Genomic DNA, 21801 nt, shown 5'->3' on the forward strand with positions numbered 1-21801 from the left:
TAGTTTACTCGCGGCGTCTTTGCGGTCTCTCTTGTCAGTGACAAAATAGTTAGTCAGCAGGAGCATGACAAACCTGCAGCCGGGGACTCATGGGGTGACACTGCACTGCTGTTGCTGTGTGATGGGATGCTGCCCATCCATCTAGTGGACGTTTGGGATAACTGCAGACATTGTAGGCTGGGTTCTCCCATAGGGAACTGGAGTGATGGGTACATAACATCTGACAGATAACAGCAGTTTTTGTTGAACTATTCACCCTTTCAGATTATCTAGCCCCTGTTTTTGACCCAACTACATCATTGTTCAATCCTTAGTGTACATTAATTCAAAATGCAATTCAAAGTTGCTACAAATGCCGCCACACTGATATCTTAATATCTTCATGGGTTGTAGCCAGCAGCTTGATAACATAACATGATGTGTTTGTGATGTATTTTGTGCCATTTGTTCCTAGTAACACAACTTGACACATACTTTGTTGAACAGTGATGCAAGATCTGACAACACGATATGGACCCAGATTTTATTTTATTTTTTGAAGAATGCCATAATTATCATCATGACATGAACTATTATGAATGGCAACTTTCACTTGCGAGCGCTGTATAACAAATGAACATGTGTTGACAGTCGGTGTGCAGTGGCAAGTCGAGGTGCAAAGGAGTGAAAGGCAGCAAGGTAAGTGAACCGTCTAATATCTCTGCACAACGATCCCCATCGCTTCTGCATCAATATGAAGAGCGCGTCCGTTGTTTTATGGCATGATTTTTCCTGTTTAGAAAATTAAATGCAATGCAATTATTTCTGACAATTGAGTGAATGATTGAGTCATTATGTAATTAACCAGAAACTAATTACTTCCCGTTGATTACAAAGATATGGACACATAAGCTCCATAAAGTACTTTATGGGTTCTCTCTGAAAATCCATTATGCAGTAATGCCAAGTACTCTGCGCTGAGGTCTGATAGGTTCAAATGCAAGATATCAGTATCTGAAAATAAGAAGTCTCTCCCTCATTAGCTAAGTAGCCCCATTTGTATTGTAAAAAAGAGAGCAGGACAAAAATGGCACACATTAGAGCTACTGCCCTGACATAAAAAACATAGCTATCAGCAACAACATCATTTAAAATACTATCATACATACATCATACAACATTTAACTCATACATGCATCGTACATACTTCATACATCATATCATACATCATTTAAAATACTATCAAATAACGCTTAAGATGGGGGCTTTAAACACAGTAGTACAACTGCAGATGAGTATTATCAGAGACCTTATCTAAAAGGATTTTTGGTTCTGGGACACCAGAACTCAGTGCTGGGCCGTCCGGAGGTGTCGTGGGCCGAGTTTAAAAAAAAAAAAAACAGGAAGGAAGAAGCTCGCTTGATAGTCCCAGTGATATACTCACGCTGGCGCTCTTTGAAGTTATTGCAGTTTGGTAGCCAACAAAGCCATTTGGAACCAGGTTTATGGAGATTTATGCCAGCACCGTCTAATGTCTTCTCCTTAGATGGAGGGGAAAGTGTGTGGTGTTGAAGATGGCTTCTGTATCCAGGCCTCAAATTCTCAGCATGAGGGAGTTAACGTCTTCCCCTCTGTATTAATGAAACAACTGGTAGCTTGAGTTTACCGCGGGATAATCCAGAATCAATTGGGCGGCACGGTGGCCCAGTGGTTAGCGCTGTTGCTTCACAGCAAGAAGGTCCTGGGTTCGAGCCCCATGCCATTCCAGGTCCTTTCTGTATGGAATTTGCATGTTCTCCCCCGTGTCTGCGTGGGTTTCCTCCGGGTGCCCCGATTTCCTCCCACCATCAAAAAGACATGCATGTTAGGGTTAGCACTCCTGTCTGTGCCCCTGAGCAAGGCAGTGGAAAGAAGAACTGGAGTTGGTCCCTGGGCGCTGCAGCTGCCCACTGTTTCTAGTGTGTGTATACAGGATGGGTTAAATCAGAGAATGAATTTCATTGTATGTATGTACAATGACAATCAAGTGTCTTCTTCTTCTAAAATAATACAAAATAAGATTTAAAGTGACAGACAAGCTTGTTCAGTTTTGAAATCCCTTCGCAGTGGCTTGTAATGTGACAGTGTAGGCTACTATCCACTAGTTTAGAGGTTAATTACTATTCACTTGTTAACTGATTTCCTATTATAAAATATGTAATATTATTATAATATTAACAATGTAGTATAATATAATATATCATAACAATAATTTGGTTTCCCTCACAGTCCAAAGACATGTAGGTCAGGTGAACCGGCCATACTAAATTGTCGCTAGGCGCTAGGTGTGTATGTGTGTGTGTGTGTATGGGCCCTGTGATGGACTGGCGGCCTGTCCAGAGTGTCTCCCCGCCTGCCGCCCAATGACTACTGGGATAGGCTCCAGCATCCCCGCGACCCCGACAGCAGGATAGGCGGTTTGGATAATGGATGGATGCATGGATGGATGTTAATTGATTAGTTTAGAAAATATGTAAAATGGTTGAATAAGTTGCTTTTTGAAGTTGCCATTTGATAGATCTGCAAAATATGTTAAATTAATTAAATAACAACTGAATATCTGATTAATAATTTGGTTTCATATTATCCATTACATTTATTAGAATAATAAATCAGTCTATTAGATGTTTATCAATTTGTAGATAAATAAATCATAAGTGAATAATTAATCTATGAATTTGGTTACCTTGATCGATCTAGATTATTGAATTCATTCATCGCCTTGCAAGACGATTTCTACTTTTACTTTAATTTACATTAATCCATCAAGTAATGAAGACTTATTATCAGGCTTTTTGTTAGACACCATGATGCACCCAGAGAGCTGTGGTACCACACATAGCAGCTGTCAGTGGCCCCCTGTTGGCCTGTGTGTGCCTTCTCTTTTCATTTCAGATACAGCGATGAATTATGTGACTTAATTGCCAATAATAATTACCAATATTGTAATGATGAAATTTATTATATTTACATTTGTCTCTGGTTGATGTTGCCAACCGACAATCAGTGTCATTTAATCTTCATTTGTCTTCCTACTCAAACACTCACACGCGCGCACACACACACACACACACACACACATTTGCATACAATCACCCGCAAACATGTGCACATGCTTAGGGAGATAAAGGTTTTCCCGGAGATGCAGGATTGCGGGGGCCAGAGGGTTATCAAGGATCGGAGGGTCATCCTGGCCCAGTGGGCCCAAACGTAAGGCTCTTTACTGCTCGGCTCACTTAAAACAGTTTTTAGGCTGTTATTAAATAACGGGTTTTCTAGTGCATCCATGCAGCAATTTTAAACGTGCTTGCATTTTAGCGTTTCCATGCAAAGCAACGAAAGTGACTGGTTTCCTTTCACAGGGTGATGTTGGCCCCGAAGGGCTAGCAGGGCCAAAAGGCAGCCAGGTAATACAACTGTCAGATCCTATAAACAATGTCAATTTACATATTATTATTTTTTTGCTTGTTTATTTAATGTATAGGTTGCAGAATCCAGTATCCATGGATTTTTTCACTGTTATTTCTAAGCTTTGATTAACCGCTACTGTGAATATGACATTAATTATCTTTATAATTGACATTATTATTATTATTATTATTGTTGTAGGTAGTAGCAGTAGCAGCAGTAGTAGAGGTAAAGAGGTAGTAGTAGTAGTAGCAGCAGTAGTAGAGGTAAAGAGGTAGTAGTAGCAGCAGTAGTAGGGGTAAAGAGGTAGCAGTGTAGTAGTGGTAGCAGTAGTAGAGGTAAAGAGGTAGTAGTAGTAGCAGCAGTAGTAGGGGTAAAGAGGTAGTAGAGGTAGCAGTAGCAGTGATTATCACATGCTTTTTGTCCATAGTTGCAAAGTACAGCTGCCTGGTATCCAGATAGTGCTAAATTATTGAAGTGAGCACCCTGAGTTTATTGTTATTTTGTTAAACCTTTGCACAATAATAATTAATACTGCCTCTATTTCATTGTCTTTACAGGGGCCCATGGGCAAGGCAGGATTTGCGGGATCTCCTGGTGTGCCTGTAAGATGCTAGCTTTATCAATACAATATGACATTGTGTTTAAATGTAAATGTAAATTAATGTATAAATTATCATGTATAAATGTAGATTTAAATGTAAAAAAAATTGTACGTGTGTGTGTGTGTATGCGTGCGCACAAAGTCATATTAAGGAATTGAGTGTATCGGTTTCTGTGTGTTTATACATATCTGTTATTTATAATGTCAATTCATCTCTTCCTTTAGGGAATCCCAGGTTTGCAGGGCCCTCCAGGGTCACCGGGAGGCCATGGATGCAATGGGACAGACGTAAGATGATATAACATACTTAAACCTTGCCTTGTGCATTTTTTTTTTTTTTTTTTTACAAAATATGCTTTACTTGGCATCAGTGTCGCTCAGGTCATTGGCCATTTTCGCTGTCTGAAGCGAAACTTTAGAAACTTTTCTGTGGTCCACGCTGAGGCTAAAAGGCTTAATGGGCTAAGAGCGCTGAAAAGGAAACAAAAAAAATGTATCACATAATGCAGTTAGCCCTCCCCCCCATGTATTTCAGGGCATCGCGATGCATTTCATTGGTCACGTGTCATGAAAATGATGACATCATCTAAAACGCTCTCACTTCACATCCGGCTCTATAGGAAGTAGCACACAAACGTCACACCCGGTCTTAAAGTGATATACACGCAAATGTTGCATTTATCGGCCGTTATACACCGATACCGATTTTATCTGCAGTTAGCCAATAATATCGGGACACTGATTTGTCAGTCGGGCTCTAAAAGTGGCTATAATGTGATGCGACTTCAGGGGATTTACAGTTGGTTGTTGGCGCCTGGCGGCACGGTGGCGCAGTGGTTAGCGCGGTCGCCTCACAGCGAGAAGGTCCTGGGTTCGATCCCTGGGGAAGTCCAACCTTCGGGGGTCATCCCGGGTCATCCTCTGGGTGGAGTTTGCATGTTCTCCCTGTGTCTGCGTGGGTTTTCTCCGGGTGCTCCAGTTTCCTCCCACAGTCCAAAGACGTAGGTCAGGTGAATTGGGCATACTAAATTGTCCCTAGGTATGAATGTGTGTGTGTGACGGCCCTGTGATGGACTGGCGGCCTGTCCAGGGTATCTCCCTGCCTGCGACAAATGACTGCTGGGAGACACTCCAGCATCCCCGCGACCCCGGTTGGGATAAGGGGTTTAGATAATGAATGAAAATATGCATCAGAGCCTTAACTGTGAATGTGGTCATGAATCCATCCATTCTCATAACCAGTTAATCCAGTCGATATTGGGGGAGGGGGCAGGAGCCAAGCCCAGCATGCAATGGGCAGAGGGCAGGGAGACGCCCCGGGCATACCTACAGTCAGTCTATCACAGATGTTGTAGAACACTGAACTCCAGAAATAATCTGTAGTTGTTAAATTGTGTTGTGTAATTTATTGTGTAATTGTACTGCTGTCTATTGTATTGTCTATATCACTGTCAAATGTACACAGCTTTATACAGAGCCACTCAAATTTAATTTGATGTGCCTTCATGTGCAAATGATAATTCAAATTCAATTTCAACTTCGACTGCTTATGGCAAATATTGTCTCTTTTAGGGAGATGATGGATTTCCTGGTCTTCCTGGGGCTGATGGCGCTGATGGACTACCAGTAGGACACAAATTGAGAAGACTATCATTTGCTATCAAATTTAATATTTTGGGTTGTTTCACTCTTCAACAACATACTACACAGTACTGTTGTCAAAATAGACAACAGTAGACGTAGTTATATATGTGGACAATGTTTCAGTTGTGTGTCATTATTTCACAGGGTCCCCCAGGAACACATGGACCCAAGGTAATTGATGCTATGTGCATGAGGCTACAGTAATGTTTGGAGGTACCATCTCTGCTTAACAGTAACCCTGGACTTTATGGTCGACTTTGGACTCGTTTGAAATGTCATTCTTCTGCCGTTACATAAAACGAGGCCATTCTCATCCTGCGGTGTCATATATCGATGCTTTTCCCAAAGCGTCGATGACACGCAAGGTCCCTTTCAGAGTCTGTATGAGATGCACTGGGTTAACCTCCACCTAACTTTACCACTAAACTTAACCACGCCCAATCCCATATGTCATTGATAGTCATAGACCAGGCTGGAAGTTTAACATTGAACACCCGCTGCATCTCATACAAATGCCGAAGGGTCCCTTGTTCATCATATATTTTGCGGCATGGTGGCCCAGTGGTTAGCGCTGTCGCCTCCCAGCAAGAAGGTCCTGGGTTCGAATCCCGGTATTGTCCAACCTTTGGGGTCATCCCAGGTCGTCCTCTGTGTGGAGTTTGCATGTTCTCCCCGTGTCTGCGGTGGGTTTTCTGCGGGTGCTCCGGTTCCCCCCACATGCATGTTAGGGTTAATACTACTGGAGTTGGTCCCTGGGTGCAGCACGGCGGCTGCCCACCGCTCCTAGCTACACAGCTAGGATGGGTTAAATGCAGAGCGTCATTTCCCTACAGGGATCATTAAAGTATCTCAAAATCAAAAATATATCGATGTGTTGCAAAGCATCCGTATATGACACTGTAGGATGAGAACGAATTGGACAAAATATATTTTGACGCGAGACAATTAGAGCAGAGTACAAAGTACTTTTGAGGTAAAACGTTCATCTTAAAAGCCTCTTCTTAGGACTGCCATCTCAGTCCCATCTCAAGCAAGAAGTAACTTCCAAGACTAATTGTCAGTGCTGCTAATGAGTGAGGGTTAGATAATGATTGAGGGGTAGTTAGCTGGGAAGTTCATAATATTAGAGTGGTGTGAAGGACATTTTATGATCATATGACTTGCGTGCTCAAATGATCATGTGTCTGCCATATGATCATTTTCTATGTTTGCTCACTTTTAATCTTTGACCATGTATGACCTACACCATGTTGAACTGTAGTCTACCTTGCTTAGATACATACTTACAGTTCAGAGATAACGGAACAAAGATAATGTTACAAAGTGTCTTCTCCGTGTGAACCTGTTGTTAACTAACGGTTAGAAGACAGCAGACGGATGTGTGAGAAACTCACTGAGTGTAGCAAAGTCTGGACAAAGTTATTGGAGAAACAGCCTTGGTGGGATAAAAGCTGGAAGAAGACATGAGATAAGGAGGAGTGATAGAAACAAGTGCCTGCTGTACGGATCGGCACACACTTGTAAGGCTGACTTCATGTGTGCCATGCTTGCAAGCATTGTTAAAGTGTGACAATACTGTATAAGTATACTGTGTACACATACTGTATACTGTGTGACGGTGGCACGGTGGCGCAGTGGTTAGCGCATGGGAGGATTATGCTATTCCCCTCAGTTCCCCCTCCCCCCCGAACCGGTGCCCCGACCGACCAGAGGAGGCTCTAGTGCAGTGACTAGGACACATACCCACATCCGGCTTCCCATCCGCAGACACAGCCAACTGTGTCTGTAGGTACACCCAACCAAGTCATAGGTAACATGGGGATTCAAACCGGCGATCCCTGTATTGGTAGGCAACAGAATAGACTGACATGCCACCTGGATGCCCCAATTTGAGAATATTTCTTATGGTCAAGACCATGATCCCCATCCCAATGATAATGAGCCCAGCATCTTTGCATTTATATGATCACATGATTGATTATCCTCCACAGTGTTACTTCAGCATCTTTTTAAACCCTCTGTCACTCAAAAAAAAATCACAAAAATAAAAATAACCGCCTGTCTACGATGTATCCTTTTTACTGCAGGGTGACTCCCAGATATCAGAGGGTGAAGTACCAGGGTTACCGGGCATTCCAGGAAGAGTTGGACAACCAGTAATTACACTGATGCCATCAAAATCTAATTTGAATCTCCTCGTATTGTTAAGTCGTTAATACAGATACGTAACATCGATGTGTGTTACAGGGAGAAATTGGGTTTCCTGGGAAAAGGGGGCCACCAGGGGACCCTGGACCTAGGGGAACTGAAGTGAGTCTGCTTTTTTTCCTTTTCTTTTTGAACTCCTTGATCCAGGATTCATACAACACGCTCTTGATGTAATAATCAACGTGGTTATGCTTGATTTAGCGCTCTCTGTTGTTTCTGAACAGGGGTCTTTTGGCCACCCAGGACCCCCCGGAGCCAAGGTAATAATAGATGCTGGGTTTGTCTTATTAGCCTGTTTGTGTGTGTGTGTGTTTGAGGGCGCATCCCTGTGTATAGCAGCGTGAATTTGAGAAAGGGAAGGCCAGCTAGACTGAGAATCACTGTTATAATCACGTAGCTCAAAACACAGGAGAGACCACACCAGGGCAAAGTTTAACACAAAAAAAATATTAAAGTCGAACCAAAATCAGTAGTCAGATTTAACCTTTTAAAACCTTGAACCCGGTATAATAAAACGTTCAGAAACATTTATTATTATTATTTATTATTTTATTATTATTTATTTTGATGTGTTTTTCATGTCTTTATCCGTGACTCTTCTCAGTTATGTCAAGATCAGTGTTGGATCGGTCTGGTCATTATTCATGAGCTGACCTTTGAGTGACTGGTACAAGCAATTGGCAGTAAGAGTGGGTGGGGTTTTGTATCTTAATGACTTGATCTGATTGGCTGCATGTAAATCAGTGTCTGATGACATCATGATTATCAGAAAAAATGATTTGCTGAGAGAAGCTGAACTAAGGGGAGCTGTTTCACAGAATAGAAACACTGAATTCTACTTTTTGTACTATATACGTATATATATATAAAATCCAGTGAGTCAAGTAAATTCTCTATGAGACAGTACAAGCCTGTTTCATGCCATAAGCAATCATTGGCTGTCAATATTTTTTTTTCAGTAGAAAGGGACAGTGCAAAATGCATGATGACTGCAGAAATAAGTGATATTTCAATTTTTGAAAGATCCCATAAAACATGAAAAGGGCCATTTCCGTTCATGTGGAAAGTCAGTGTAAACTAGAGCTACAAAGGGTTCGTTGTGGTGTAAAAACAAACAAGGGCGGTTGGTGATGAAGGTGGAAGAGAGAGACACAATGGAGGAGACGGCCTATATTGATCACGTCCCCCACATTCAAGCCAGTAAGCGAGCTCACACACCTGCCAGTTATCCACAGATAGGAGGAAAGAATAGCACACAAGCCGACACTGGACATTTTTTATTTTTTTTATTTTATTTAACCTTTATTTAACCAGGAGGATCCCGTTGAGATGACAAACCTCTTTTTCAAGGGAGACCTGGCCAAGATGGGCAGCACAGTTACAAAATCACGCAGTTGCAAAATTACACATTTGAAAACACAAACAACAGACGAAAAATTTAGAAAAAAAGTAAATTACAAGCAGATTTTAAAAAACAAGTACATGTTGTGAAATCAGCTTCAAGTACTCTCAATTTGAATTTAGAACGGCTCAGTGAGATGAACTCTGTAAGTTTCCAGTCATTCTGCAACATATTCCAGGTTAAAGGTGCAGAATGAACAAAAGCCTTTTTACCCAATTCAGTGCGGGCATGTGGAACAGAAAGCAGCACATAGTCAAGACAACGAAAGGAGTAAGGGACGTTGGTGTCACAGCGCAAAGAAAGAGGCCGTGCCTTCTTCTTGTTATTGATGCAGACAACCTACATGTACTTTCTCATCCCACAGGGTCAAGAAGGAAGCAATGGTTTCCCTGGACCTCCTGGTTCAAAGGTAAAGTCTTTTTATCCATTTTTAAATGCAAAAAATGTACAACATTTGACATTTATGACAGAGGAGTTGCAATAAAATAAAGTTCCAAGAATTATGTGTTTTCTTAACTTTTTCCATTGTACCTATTATTATTATTATTATCATTATCATTATCATTATTATATTGCTGGGGATTGGTGGGTGCTTACCGATCCAATATTATAATGATATTTTTGTACCAATTCGACGCATAATGCGTTTTTATTTTAGAATATCCGTTTATCATAAATATTGGGATTCAATATTGTGGTTGTCCCCCTCTTATCTGCAGTAAAATGTGAACGCCCCAATAATCCAAACAATATGTACAATAAGATGCATTTACTTTAAGCCCCCATATCTTACAAAAGCTTAAAACGTCCCCGAGTAAACATTCAAACAACTCAAATTCATTCACAGATGTAAAGATCATTACATTAGACCTCCTCCCCAGCATCTATTCAATGTGGTTTAACATCACCACCAGTTAGCATCACAGTTATGCACCGAATTAATCCCCCCCCACCACCTCTATTACATTTACATATTGTCACCTTCTTAAAATAATGGCCTAAGTCGTATTTTCAAGTTTTTCAAAAAATTTAAATATATGCGGACAGACAGCGTTATTTGTATGTCAATAATCATATATTGTCATAACCTTTTTGTGTGAAATGATTAAGAAATATCATATATTCTATATTTGTTTCAGTTTATTCTGTTTTTTGAAAAACTTGAAAATATGACTTAGGCCATTATTTTAAGAAGGGGACAATATGTAATGTCACAAGGTGCCCTCACATTACCACATGTATACCGTAGCTCAGGTCAGTGTATATAGCTCATGTGTTGACAACCTACATTGCCAACTCATGTCTCACTCTTCTGTCCTTTTCAAGGACAAAAGGGAACTGATATAAGAGACTGTTATAACCCTAGCAGTTTCCATCCTTATAAAACATTGTGTGTGTGACTAGTTCTGTCTCAAGAAAGAAATCAATTCAACCAATGGGTGGGTGGCCACCTTCTCATTTTTTGTAGGGGAGGAAAGGACCACCAGGACCACCAGGGCGACCGGGCCAAATTAAAATGTACGTCTCTGGCACTATCGAGTTAAAGGTACGAATGCAAACCACCAGGTCAGGACTGAGGTCAGCTTCTCTTTTACAGTCACTCCAGGAACCCCCCCCCCCACACACACACACACACACACACTTTTCCCCCCAATTGTACCTGGCCAATCACCCCGCTCTCCTAGCCATCCCGGTCGCTGCTCCACCCCCTCTGCCGATCTGATCCGGGGAGGGCTGCAGACTACCACATGCCTCCTCCGATACATGTGGAGTCGCCAGCCGCTTCTTTTCACCTGACAGTAAGGAGTTTCACCAGGGGGACGTAGCACGTGAGAGGATCACGCTATTCCCCCCAGTTCCCCCTCCCCCTGAACAGGCACCCTGACCAACCAGAGGAGGCGCTAGTGCAGCGACCAGGGCACATACCCACATCCGGCTTCCCACCTGCAGAAACGGCCAATTGTGTCTGTAGGGATGCCTGACCAAGCCGGAGGTAACACAGGGATTCAAACAGGTAATCCCGGTGTTGGTAGGCAATGGAATAGACCGCTACACTACCCGGATGCCCCAGGAAACGTAGTTACAAGGCTCTGGCTCTGCAGAAAAGGACACTGTGTAAACAGCATTTCCCATTAAAGTGTGTTATTGAACTACTGTGTGCAGTCCTGAGAGAAGCCCAGTGCACATATATACGTTATGTATTCATGTAAATTAAAGTCCATCAAAGCGTATTACATGCGGCACAATCATTTACCTCAGTCAACATGAGACACTTCCCTGAACAGGAGTGACAGCGTCCTCCCAGGCTGCCTCCCCTGAGAAACTGACAAGACCGCAAGACTGATCACAGGGAGTTGAACCCGTTCGTCTGGACACAACGTGAAATGTTTCATCACTCATCTGAGTGACTCAGATGAGTGATGGCGTTGTGTCCGCACGAACTGATTCAACTTCCTGTGATTTCCTTACCTGGATTATTGAGCATAAAGACATTGCAAAATGGATTTTTATGTTAGCCGCAATGATAAATTATGGAGGATTTTCTGTTGTTTTCAAAGAATAATTAGGTTGCTCATACGGTGCACTGTTCAAATTGTAATATCTGCACGTTCAGAACAGATTTTGTTGGTATGAATAAAACACATTATTTTGCTATTTTTGAAGTCATACACTGTAATTATAACCCTTGGTTTTTGTCTCACTCTAGGGTCTTAAAGGAGTAAGAGGAGATAAAGGACAGAAAGGTTGCCACGGTTCTCCTGTACGTTTCTTAAAGTCAAATCCTTCCCTTGCTCTTCTGCATCTCTGTAGTTTTGTCCATCTGTCTTTCCGACTGACTCTTTTCCAATGCCTGCTCAGGGTGATGCTGGTTCTGGCAGTTATAATAAAGGAGCCAAAGGAGACAGAGGCTATGGAGGAGCTGAGGTGAGACGTATTCTACTGTCTTTTAAAAGTAGAGTCAACAGCGTGATGCCGCACAAAATTAACATTTTATGAGTTGACATGAACAGAATTCTGCATCGTTCACAGCACTGCAAGTTCTTTTGAAAGAGCGGTATTTTCACGGGTGGTGGGTGATCTACCTTTTGCTGTTGTGGGTTCATCTGACATGTTTGAAATGAGTTGTTATAGAAATACACTGATCTGCAACGGCAGCACCGTGACACAGTGGTTAGCACATTCACCTCACAGCAAGAAGGTCCAGGGTTCGAACCCCGAGTTTGTCCAAACTTGGGGGTCATCCCGGGTCGTCCTCTGTGTGGAGTTTGCATGTTCTCCCCGTGCCTGCGTGGGTTTCCTCCGGGTGCTCCGGTTTCCTCCCACAGTCCAAAGACATGTAGGTCAGGTGAATCGGCCGTACTAAATTGTCCCAAGGTGTGAATGTGTCGGCCCTGTGATGGACTGGCGGCCTGTCCGGGGTGTCTCCCTGCCTGCCGCCCAATGACTGCTGGGATATGCGTCAGCATCCCGTGACCCCAATTGGGATCAGCCGCTTGTATGATGGATGGATGGATGGATGATCTGAACCTGACCTAATGCTGATCATTAATCAGAATGCTTCGCTAACATGAGGTTTTATTGGACAAAAATACACCCAAGCGATAATATTTTTTTTCCCTTTTTCTCCCCAATTGTGCTTGGCCAATTACCCCACTCTTCTGAGCCGTCCCGGTCGCTGCTCCACTCCCTCTGCCAGTCCGGGGAGGGCTGCAGACTACCACATGCCTCCTCGGGTACATTTGGAGTCACCAGCCGCTTTTTTTCGCCTGACAGTGAGGAGTTTCACCAGGGGGACATAGCGCGTGGGAGGATCATGCTATTCCCCCTAGTTCCCTCTCCCCCCCCGAACAGGCGTCCCAACCGACCAGAGGAGGCACTAGTGTAGCGACCAGGACACATACCCGCATCAGGCTTCCCACCTGCAGACAAGGCCAATTGTGTCTGTAGGGACGCCCAACTCAGCCGGAGGGAGCACGGGGGATTCGAACCGACGAGCCCTGTGTTGGTATGCAGCGGAATAGACCGCCACGCCACCTGGATGCCCGCGATAATTTATTTTGATTACTTTTGTCCAAATTCACAGAAACCGTTGATAAAATCAGTGACCACAATGCATTTACGCACCCCAGCCGTTTGTGACCACAGAGGTCGTTTTCTCTCTGAAACTTCCCTCTTAGATTTACACAGTCGTCCAGGAGGCCACGTGGTTCTCAGTCTGCTCTGCCTTTAACTGAACAAAGCTTATCGACCTCCATACTGTTCCTGTGGCAAAAGATGTATGGTCATACGAGTTGAATATCATGCTTTTGATGAAAAATACATTAGACATTATTGTTGTTGTTGTTGTCAACTAAATGTAAGTAATGGACTGGTCATTGATTGTCTTCTCTCACTGGTTTAGGGAAAGCTGGGAAAGCACGGTGATCATGGACCAATGGGAATTAAGGTGTGTATTACTACATCTGCTGTGTGCGTATTTGAGTGTGTGTGTGTGTGTGGGGGGGGGGGGGGTGCCGTGTGCAGTTTGAAAAAAACAAACTCCCAAATAGATCAAATGGAAAACATAAAATAACATGGTTTTCCATAGGGGAGACCTGGTGAGCGAGGTCATCAAGGATTTCCAGGAACACAAGGAGTGAAGGTCAGTACCCCATTACTACCAACTGATAAAACGCATGCTATCTTTTAGGTGGACTGGTATACGTAATGTCACCATCTATATGCTGCATAGTGATGCTAGGTTTTGTTTGTATACTTTGACTCTTAGGGTGAACAGGGAAATATGGGTGTCCCCGGACTCCCTGGGCAGGTGAGTCAGATTCTGTTGAGCTCCATGTTCACAACTAACAGTTGGCATTCGTTTGGATGTGAGCCTTTCTACCCATTGACATGAAAGCACATTCAGGGAGAGCCAAGCTTGTGATCAGCTATGCAGAATAGATATCCTGTTGTGCTTGAGGGAAGATATTCTACATTTCCACATTCACATTTGTTTTTTAAGCAGTATGAGCAGTGCTGGCAAATCTTATTTTCCTTTTTTATGTCCCTCCATGGTTCCTTCAACTTATCAACAGGTAGTTGGAACTGTGACTATGCAGCTCAAAGGTTATCCTGGAGACCCTGGACTACCAGGCCAGCCTGGGCACCCTGGACCCACGGGTGGGTAAATGTGACAGTAAAAGAATCACCAAACACACAAACAAGAGGATAAATGATGGGGTACAAGAGAAAGATATTAGTGGCTCTCAAGTCACTCTCAAAATCTAGTTTAATACAAATGTTTTTTGTTTTTTTGCTGCAGCACTACTATTGACAGTTGTCACATAACTGATATCAATTTTATATTATTAATTACACTGTCTGAAAAAATGGCAGATACCAATGCAATAACTAATTCATTTTCTTTTCCAAGGTTTTCCGGGGTTTCCTGGACCCAAGGGAAAACCTGGTGAGCAGTAGTACTCCATTCTAGCTCAAGTAGTGACTGTGTGGGCATCTATCTATCTATCTATCTATCTATCTATCTATCTATCTATCTATCTATCTATCTATCTATCTATCTATCTATCTATCTATCTATCTATCAATCACAATCCTGTACTGTGTGTGTGTGTGTGTCCATAATGAAGCAGCTCTATCTAGAGATACAACCTTTATCTTTATCTCTCTCTTTCTCTGTCTCTCTGGCTCTCTGTCTATCTGTCTCCTTGTCTACCTGTCAGTCAATCTGTAAGTGTAATTACCTAGCTATTTAGATGTCATCTGTCTGTTCGTTGGATTCTTTATATACTGTGATATAAGGGAACCATGCATCACAGGATATATATATATATAGTATATATAGTATATATATATATATATATGTGTGTGTGTGTGTGTATGTGTGTGTGTGTATGTGTGTGTGTATATATATATATATATATATATACAACCCCAATTCCAATGAAGTTGGGACGTTGTGTAAAACGTAAATAAAAACAGAATACAATGATTTGCAAATACTTTTCGACCTATATTCACTTGAATACACTACAAAGACAAGATATTTAATGTTCAAACTGATAAACTTTATTGTTTTTTTGCAAATATTCACTCATTTTGAATTTGATGCCTGCAACACGTTCCAAAGAAGCTGGGACAGGGGCATGTTCACCACTGTGTTACACCACCTTTCCTTTTAACAACACTCAATAAGCGTTCGGGAACTGAGGACACTAATTGTTGAAGCTTTGTAGGTGGAATTCTTTCCCATTCTTGCTTGATGTATGACTTCAGTTGCTCAACAGTCCGGGGTCTCCGTTGTTGTATTTTGCACTTCATAATGCGCCACACATTTTAAATGGGAGACAGGTCTGGACTGCAGGCAGGCCAGTCCAGTACCCGCACTCTTTTACTGCGAAGCCACGCTGTAGGAGCACGTGCAGAATGTGGCTTGGCATCGTCTTGCTGAAATAAGCAGGGACGTCCCTGAAAAAGATGTCGCTTGGATGGCAGCATATGTTGCTCCAAAACCTTTGGACCTTTCAGCCTTAATGGTGCCTTCACAGATGTGCAAGTTACCCATGATGCCATGGGCACTAACACACCCCCATACCATCACAGATGCTGGCTTTTGAACTCTGCGCTGATAACAATCTGGATGGTCCTTTTCCTCTTTAGCCCAGAGGACACGACGTCCATGATTTCCAAAAACAATTTGAAATGTGGACTCATCAAACCACAGCACACTTTTCCACTTTGCATCAGTCCATCTCAGATGAGCTCGGGCTCAGAGAAGCCAGCGGCGTTTCTGGGTGGTGTTGATATATGGCTTTCGCTTTGCATGGTAGAGTTTTAACTGGCACTTGTAGATGTAGCGGCGAACTGTGTTAACTGACGATGGTTTTCCCAAGTGTTCCTGAGCCCACGTGGTAATATCCTTTACAGAATGATGTCGGTTTTTAATGCAGTGCCGCCTGAAGGGTCAAAGGTCACAGGCATTCAATGTTGGTTTTCAGCCTTGCCGCTTACGTGCAGAGATTTCTCCGGATTCTCTGAATCTTTTGATGATATTATGGACTGTAGATGATGAAATCCCTAAATTCCTCGCAATTGTACGTTGAGAAACATTGTTCTTAAATTGTTGGACTATTTGCTCACGCAGTTGTTCACAAAGTGGTGAACCTCGCCCCATCCTTGCTTGTGAACGACTGAGCCTTTCGGGATGCTCCTTTTATACCCAATCATTACACTCACCTGTTTCCAGTTAACCTGTTCACCTGTGGAATGTTCCAAACAGGTGTTTTTTGAGCATTCCTCAACTTTCCCAGTCTTTTGTTGCCCCTGTCCCAGCTTCTTTGGAACGTGTTGCAGGCATCAGATTCAAAATGAGTGAATATTTGCAAAAAAACAATAAAGTTTATCAGTTTGAACATTAAATATCTTGTCTTTGTAGTGTATTCAATTGAATATAGGTCAAAAAGGATTCACAAATCATTGTATTCTGTTTTTATACACGTTTTACACAATGTCCCAACTTCATTGGAATTGGGGTTATGTGTGTATATATATATATATATATATATATATATATATATATATATATATATATATATATATATATATATATATAGCACCAGACTATATCCTAGCATACTGACTTTTGTCAAATTTACAAGTAGCATTCTAAATCAGTTCCGATGCTTATTAATGTTTGATTAAATAATATTTATGTGCTGAGACAGTCACTAAATTCAATCAAGATGTCAGTTTTGATTTTTTGAAGACATTTGCCTATTCCCTTTGAAAACATTCTCGAACCGTTCCTTTACCGTTTTACAGGAGGTGGATCTCATTGGTCTGATTCGAAAGGCGTGGATGGCCCCCCGGGCTTTCCAGGTCCTAAAGGGGACCCTGGGGAGCCTGGCGATGTATACCCAGGGCCCCTTGGGCCAGATGGGGATCCAGGCGATCAAGGCTGTCCTGGAGATCCAGGGCTACCTGGGCAACCAAGTGACAGCGGTTTGTCCTGATGCTCTTCCTAATGCTCTAGCTGCCTTATTTTAGTACTGCTACTACCGTTACCACTGTTTACGTTTATTTACATGAGAAATGTTTCATACGCAGTTGCACAGTGTGTTGGAAGTTTTTCCTTTTATGTTATTATCCTCGCCAGGCATATAGCTGGAGGAGAGTATGCGTTTGTTCGCATGTGCATGCGTGTGTAAGTGTGTGTGTGTGTGTGTGTGTGTGTGTGTGTGTGTGTGTGTGTGTGTCTCCGTGGCTAATCTTGCATACTGCTGGACCTGTCAGCCTACATTTTTTTGTGCACAGTTATGACTGTACGATGAAGAACCGCTTGTGGTTGCGGTGATGAAAAACCTTCTTAAAGCGTTTGTTCTCACTGTCACCGCTCTCTCTCTCTCTCTCTCTCTCTCTTCATTCACTATCTAGCTCGCTCGACCAGTGCTGCTCTCTGTCACTGCCCGATCTAAGTCAACCGTGCGCAAGCGTATGTGTGCGCAACTCACATCTACGGTTGAGTCGTATCGGGCAGCGACATGATCAAAAGTTATTAAAAGAACTTTAGTTATCCAAAAAAGGCGAACATTATAAAGGAATAACTTCCTCTAGGTTAGCAGAGGAGTGATGCATATTTTCGTCGCTGCCCGATCTGAGTCACCCGCATTGTGAATCACGCATGCGCGAGTGTAAACGGTTTACCCAGCTACCCCTATCATGAAAATTAGGAACACTTTGTCATTTAATTTCATGTACGCAAGTACACGACTTGTATCGTTTTCCCCAGCCCACAGCAGTGCAACACAAAGACAAAAACACAAAATTACAAGAACACGTATTTAAACTAAAAATAAATAAATCACCGTCCAAAAGAACAAACCCAGGATGACTGTCGGAACTGCCGGTCTGCATGAGCTAGCAGTTAGCTTAGCCTGCCCCGCTTCCACATCCTGTCAGACCTCCCTCGGTGTTTCCTTCTCGGGCACAGCTCCGGCAGGGCCGTGGTCCCTGGGCCCACCAGATGCAGCAGACCAGGCTCCCCCAGCCGATCCAACGCTAGCTCTCCCAGCCTGACACCTTCGGCACACCTCCCCGCACTGCACACGACGACACTAAAACACAGATGAAACTAAAGACGGAGTTAAGTTTAGACCAAAATGGACACATAGCAAACCCAAGTTCATATTAGACATGGTTGTATTCTTGCGAGGGTCCGCCTATAGGAGGCTGCACATCCACAGACTGACAGGCAAATCATGTTAGGTGGCTTTTTTAGCTTGAGTGCTGCATATTGACTTTCCTGTTCAATCGACTTGGGCGCTGTGCAAAAGTCTTATAATGGCAGAACCCCCCCACCACCACCACCACCACCTTTTTCTGTCCATGTGTACATGTATCTGTCCGTTGCTAATCTCACATACTACTTGGCTTGTAATAATTTTTGTGCAGTTATGACTATGATCAAGGACCGCTCGTCATTGCAGTGATTCAAAACCTTTGAAAAACCTGTATTATACCGCAGTTGAGAGCTAACTCCTCCGCTGGTTTTTTGCCTGAGTCCGAGCACCAGAGAAGGGGAGATATGCCTGGCGGGGATCTGCACTCTGCTGAGTACCCTCTTCTAGTTTCTTCATTCTGTATTTGATGTGCTGAGTTCTTAAGTTTACATTTCTCTATAGCAAAAACACTATCAGTAATATTTTGAGCAAAGGGTATTTGCAACCAGTATAAGAAAGCAAATGGGGTTTTTATCACTGTTGGCAGTTTAAGCACTGTAATCTAATCGTCTTTGTGGTTTTTGCTGTAGATAAGAGGATTAAAATTGGTCTGCCTGGAGCAAAAGGAGTGAAGGGTATCCCTGGACATCCTGGAGATGAAGGAAACATTGGACTGAAAGGTGCAAACTTAACACAGTGGATTCATAGCCCGTGTTAGCCGGCTCATAATAATGGGATGCCATTCAGTTCTCTTAACTTAACATCAAATTCATTCATCAGCTTGACTGGGTATCATTAGCGTTAATAAAATACATTAATTGTTTAGCAGTGCCACCATTCACAGACAAAAAAGCTGGACAGCAGAGCAATGACAGCACCAATAGCACATTTACTTTTCAGGCATTTATTCATTGCTCCTAATCACAGTGATGTAGCGTGAGTGCAAGAATTGAATAAGCTTCAATTTCAAACTCAGAATTATAAGTGATAGTGGGCAGTGCATGGGTCATGATTGCAGCGCCATGAATTTATATTTCTGTGAACTGAGAATTATCATGTAAGTCGAAGTCAAGTCAATTTTATTTATATAGCCCAACATCACAAATGACAAATTTGCCTCGAGGGGCTTTACAGCAACACAACATCCTGTCCTTTCACTCTCGCATCGGCTAAGGAACAACTCCCTAAAAAAAACTTTAACAGGGAGAAAAATAGGAAGAACCCTCAAGGACAGCAACAGAGGAGGGATCTCTCTCCCAAGACGGACAATGTGCAATGGCTGTCGTGTTTGCACAATTTACACAATACAACATTGAAAGAGGATAACAGAATTATAATGGAATTATAAAATATATGAGGAATATGAGGAGGAGGATGCCAAGCAGTGCCCAGACGCCACAGGAACAGCCCAGGACCCGAGCCACACAACCACCATCACCATGTAAAAAATAAATAAATGAATTAGTCACACATCTTAGTGAGAGAAGGATATAACATTAAATCAGGATAACAAAATTATATGGCTTTATAAGATATATAGAAAAAGAAAATGTGATGAGGGGAATGCCAAGCAGTGTCTAGATGGCGAGGTAAGAGTAGGTAGGTAGGTAATAGGAAGAGGTAAGGATTCACATAAAATAAAGCAGAAAGACCTGAGGAGAAAGATATATAAGGATAGTATCTTATAGTGCAATTAGCATATGTAGAACGGAGTAACTATCATTTAGTGGCTTAGGTGCAAACTGATGAAAATGATAGTGGGGGCTTGTCTAAAACTATTAGGGGTGCTTAAGCTCCTCAGCAGCCACAGGGCTGGGGCTCATGCTTAGTGGGAAAACATAATTTTACAGCCTATGGACTGGAGTGAGCAGAATTTTTTTTTTTTATCAAGGATATTATTCAAGTATTGACAGGAAAATCACATGGTGAAACCACAATAATGCTGTCTTGATTAGTATTGTTTCCATGGCTCTATTCTGTGCAGGGGAGAGGGGGGCCACCTGTTACGTGTGCAACACAATTGGGCCAGGGCTGCCAGGACCACAGGGACCACCCGGGCCAAGAGGCTTACCCGGTAAAAATATTTCCTTAAAATAATCCAAAAAAAAAAACTTCGGCCAAACTTGTGTCACAGTATGTCCACATTAAAAAGCAGTTGTGTCTCAATTAATTCCTAATTGCTTTTGAAAGGGTCAAAAATGGCTTAAAACAAGTATAAATATACGCTCTATTTCTGCCCCTCAGGCTATAATCAAGGACCAGGGGCCAAGGGTGATCCAGGCATCCCAGGACTCAGAGGCTTACATGGACCTCCAGTAAGAAAGCTCAACTTTTAGAAAGCAGTCTTTCCATAAGTAAATGTGTATTTACAGTTTTTTGACATACATACACAATCATTGTCTTCTTAAGGGTCCCGGAGGTGAACCAGGACTTACAGGGATCCCAGGACCAAAGGGAGAATCCGGCTATTACCAATTCCCTGGAGTAATAGGAGAGAAAGGAGCCCTTGGACTGCCAGGCAGGCCTGGCAGCGAGGGCCTTGAGGGGTCCCCTGGCTTACCAGGTCGCAAAGGTGAACAAGGCCCAAGAGGAGATTCGGTGAGGGGGTTTAAACACGCATTTATTATCTTTGACAGTTGTGCATTGGTCCATCCAAATCATGGCTGGTTTGTCCAGTGGCCCAGTGGTTAGCATTGTTGCCTCACAGCAAGAAGGTCCTGGGTTCAAACCCCAGGCTGTCTCAGGTCCTTTCTGTGTGGAGTTTGCATGTTCTCCCCATGTCTGCAGGGGTTTCCTCCGGGTGCTCTTGTTTCCTCCCACCATCAAAAAGACATGCATGTTAGGGTTAATACTCGTGTCTGTGCCCCTGAACAAGGCAGTGGAAAGAAGAACTGGAGTTGGTCCCCAGGCGCTGCAGCTGCCCACTGCTCCTATACAATAGGATGGGTTAAATGCAGAGAAGACATTCATTGTAAGAATACAGTGACAAAATAAAGTGGCTTTCTTTCTTATTTGTGATTTTATTTAAAAAGAAAAAGAGCCTGGTGACAAGTCTAGCAACTTTTTGAGCATACGCCAGCTACTTCCCCAGAAAGAGAGTTACCACTGTTCAGTGAGTCTGTATTCTCCCCTATGTTTGCTGTGGTTTTCAAGCTCACAGCCACCGGTAATGGGAGAGAGAGAGAGAGAGGGCACTGCAGCCAGGTCAACCGTCCAGTTTCAGTGTCAGTTTTCGATTTTATTTCCAGGATACTTTTGGGCCGCTTCCGGATTAATCCCCCCTCACTTCTGGTTTCTAT

General features: G+C 42.8%; 1 protein-coding gene across 1 annotated transcript in view; it reads left to right on the top strand.

Annotated features, from left to right (window-relative positions):
• Positions 1-3130: 3130 nt before the first annotated feature.
• LOC130124461 (collagen alpha-1(IV) chain-like) overlaps positions 3131-21801 on the top strand; it is a 43117-nt gene continuing 24446 nt past the window's right edge. Inside the window, exons 1-19 of the mRNA XM_056293915.1 lie at positions 3131-3228; positions 5603-5656; positions 5819-5845; positions 7762-7830; positions 7922-7984; positions 8107-8142; positions 8487-8511; positions 10753-10830; positions 11992-12045; positions 12144-12209; positions 13873-13926; positions 14053-14094; positions 14360-14444; positions 14698-14733; positions 17106-17285; positions 19093-19182; positions 20487-20576; positions 20747-20817; positions 20912-21100. Coding sequence (XP_056149890.1) covers positions 3131-3228; positions 5603-5656; positions 5819-5845; positions 7762-7830; positions 7922-7984; positions 8107-8142; positions 8487-8511; positions 10753-10830; positions 11992-12045; positions 12144-12209; positions 13873-13926; positions 14053-14094; positions 14360-14444; positions 14698-14733; positions 17106-17285; positions 19093-19182; positions 20487-20576; positions 20747-20817; positions 20912-21100 — 1407 coding nt within the window. The remainder of the gene's footprint in view (positions 3229-5602; positions 5657-5818; positions 5846-7761; positions 7831-7921; positions 7985-8106; positions 8143-8486; positions 8512-10752; positions 10831-11991; positions 12046-12143; positions 12210-13872; positions 13927-14052; positions 14095-14359; positions 14445-14697; positions 14734-17105; positions 17286-19092; positions 19183-20486; positions 20577-20746; positions 20818-20911; positions 21101-21801) is intronic.

Source organism: Lampris incognitus, chromosome 14 (assembly GCF_029633865.1).
Source record: "Lampris incognitus isolate fLamInc1 chromosome 14, fLamInc1.hap2, whole genome shotgun sequence".
Lineage (NCBI taxonomy): Eukaryota > Metazoa > Chordata > Actinopteri > Lampriformes > Lampridae > Lampris > Lampris incognitus.